Source organism: Octopus bimaculoides, chromosome 26 (assembly GCF_001194135.2).
Source record: "Octopus bimaculoides isolate UCB-OBI-ISO-001 chromosome 26, ASM119413v2, whole genome shotgun sequence".
In the NCBI taxonomy this organism is placed as follows: Eukaryota; Metazoa; Mollusca; class Cephalopoda; order Octopoda; family Octopodidae; genus Octopus; species Octopus bimaculoides.
The window spans coordinates 14,113,164-14,116,235 of record NC_069006.1 but is presented as its reverse complement, the minus strand read 5'-3'; the positions used below and the strand labels follow the sequence as shown (position 1 = coordinate 14,116,235).

Sequence of the window (3,072 nt, the reverse complement as noted above, 5' to 3'; positions counted from 1 at the left end):
ATATATATATATATATATATATATATATATATACACGTACGCAAAGTGCATGCCGACTAATAAGACGATGGTTAAGCTTAAATGGATAAATAGAAACAACAGGAATGTCTATGGACAATATTATACTCCACGCTAATGGAGGCGTCACGTATGTAACTTTTAAAGACTTTTATTTTTCTTGATAATTTCTTTTAATCGTCTTATAAACCGGTGCACATAGCTGTATATGCGTCTATATGTGTGTGTGAACGTGTAAACAAAATTGAAAAAGGAATCTTTGGCTCACCCCATCGCCTTTATCCGAATCTGGATATTTCGTCCATTTTAGTGTTGCTGTCCTCCTAGTGTTCAATAACTCTACTGCAAGGGGGAGAAAGAAAGAAAAACTGATTAGCAAAGCAATAAAAATATCATGCAGCATTGTAACATACAACTTTCAAAGCAGAATTCATTAAATACATTTAGCAAACCATTATATATTATTATTTTACATTTAGTAAACCATTACATATTTTACAACTCCCATTATCAGCTTCCAGCTGGAGTACACAACGGTTTTGGCACCTGAAGACAGAACCACTTCGTCCGGCGATGCAATGCAGGATTAACGATAACCAGGAATACCAGGGTAATTTCGGTCCACTGTAGCATTCATGCAGCCACCAGAACAAGCTGGGTGCAGTTATACCTACTGCAACTATGTTTTACAACTCTCTACAGAACTACTCCATGCTCTGAGCTTTGGTCTTCTTCTTAACAAATATCAGCCATAACCATTCCAAATCATCTAATTCCCTCTCCAGCTCATAAATTATGTAATATTCCCTTTCTTAAGTGCAATTTTGGCCGTGTCTAGTCACAAACCCACAACATCCCATCTCTGTTACTGGTAGTATTCCCTGTTTCCATTCATGTTTGGGACATCACCTTACGTGCTTAGTCGACCACTGCAGTCCGTATTTCCGTTAGGTACGAATTTTATCTAAACTACTTATTGACTAAGTTTCACGTAGTAAAGACACAGCGTTTTTTAAACTTTAGTTTTATCCCCACACACACACTCGATGCGCTTCACAGTTACCATCATTCAACTTCCAAACAAATGAAACCCGGAATCAGAAATACATTATTATTATTATTATCATCATCATCATTGTTATTTAAGGAGGTGAGCTGACAGAATCATCAACATGCCGGACAAAATGCTTTGCGGCATTTCGTCCGTATTTTGCGTTCTGAGTTCAACTTTGCCTTTCATCCTTTCGGGGTCGATAAAATAAGTACCAGTAAAACACTGGAGTCGATGTAATCGACTTGTTCCCTCCCACAAAATTCTATGCTCTGTGCCTTTAGTAGAAAGGATTATTATTATTATTATTTTTTTTTTTTTTTAAGGCGGTGAGCTGGCAGAATCGTTAGCACGCTGGGCAAATACTGAACGGCATGTCATCCGTCTTTACGTTCTGAGTTCAAATTTCACCGAAGTCGACATTGCCTTTCATCCTTTCGGGGTTGATAAAATAAGTGCTAATTGAGAACTGGGGTTGATGTAATCGACTAGTCCCCTCCCCCCCCAAATGTCAGGCCATGTACCTATAGTAGAAAGGAGGATTATTATTATTATTACTACTACTACTACTACTATTATTATTATTATTAACATTACCATCATTTCCCCAACTTGGTCGAATTAGTCCATGATCTTTTTGACTAGACGGAAAGTTAAAAAAAAAAAAAAGAAAGTGGTTTGGGTTCGTTTTTTTTTTTTTTTCCCCCCTTCTGGAAAATATATCAGGTCGGTTAAGAGTGGTTGAAGCATCATCTTTGTTGATAATGGTTCAAGGGAACAGGAAATGAAGTTTTATATAACATGGTGTAATTTACATATATTTTTTAAATTAGGAAAATATGAGAGAAAGAGAGGGCGGGGGGAAAGGAAGAGTGTTGAAACCCATGGCTGAATCCGTTAACTTTAGACCCATGGGAAAATAGCAACGGAGTTGAAGTGAGACAGACAGACAGACAAAGAGATGAAGATAAAGTGAGGATATACTATATTGGGACGTTACTAGTTTTAGGGAAATGGTTATGGGTTAGAGAATTTGTAGAACATTCTCTGGTTCGAACTTGAGATCATGAAGTCATAAATTTTGTAACATCACGAGACTTTACACGTTACAATTATGTATGTATGTATGTATGTATGGATGGATGGATGAGGAGGAAACAGCAGAAAAACGATATTGGTCCTCTAATGAAATTAAAACTACTTCACCTGCGGCTAAAAAACAAAATCATTTGAACATCTGATTGCTGTTCTGTTTTAAAAGTGTATTAACACCTGTGTAAATGGAATCTTTACAACACATGAGAAGAGATATAAATAGTAAATGAATGAACGGCCAGAGACAAACAAGATATTTGTCGGTATGAACACAGTATATTTTGTATGTGATGTATTGATGTCCTTTATTTGTGTGGGTTCTAGAGTAAGTTTTAGGTGCCAAATTCTATGTGGAAAAAACCAAAAAAAACCCCAACAAATCAAGCAATAACACACAAACATACACACACACACACACACACATACATACGCATATACGCGCGTTAGTGTGTGTGTGTGTGATATAAGCGACCACACTCTCATGTTACTAAACAAGATCGATGAAAAGTAAATGAATTACAGCAAAGATGGCACGCTGCCTGTCTAAATAACAAAATCTATGATTACATAATGAAGCACAGAATCAAAAACTGTGTCCGATAAAAAGGAAAAAATAAATAAATAAATAAATAAAATATAAAATAAAGACAAGGAAGCAAAAAAAAAAAAAAGCAACAACAACAACAAAAACAAAGCCATTTATCACATCAAACGCTGAAGAGATTATTTCCCCTTTCCATTCTACAACACATACACCCACACGTACGCCATCTTGGAATAACGAACAACCGCCATTCGCTTTAATAAATAGACTGGCTTGCACAGTATTTTAATATCACAATCAGCTTTCACGATGTAGTTATATTTACAACGGTGTCGCCAACTAGAGTATAAAATGATTACTAGGC

General features: G+C 36.1%; 1 protein-coding gene across 1 annotated transcript in view; it reads right to left on the bottom strand.

Moving 5' to 3' along the window:
• The window catches only part of LOC106875239 (ephrin type-B receptor 2), a 144,762-nt gene that overhangs the window by 106,833 nt on the left and 34,857 nt on the right, over positions 1 to 3,072 (bottom strand). The window contains exon 3 of the mRNA XM_052976919.1: positions 287 to 360. Coding sequence (XP_052832879.1) covers positions 287 to 360 — 74 coding nt within the window. The remainder of the gene's footprint in view (positions 1 to 286; positions 361 to 3,072) is intronic.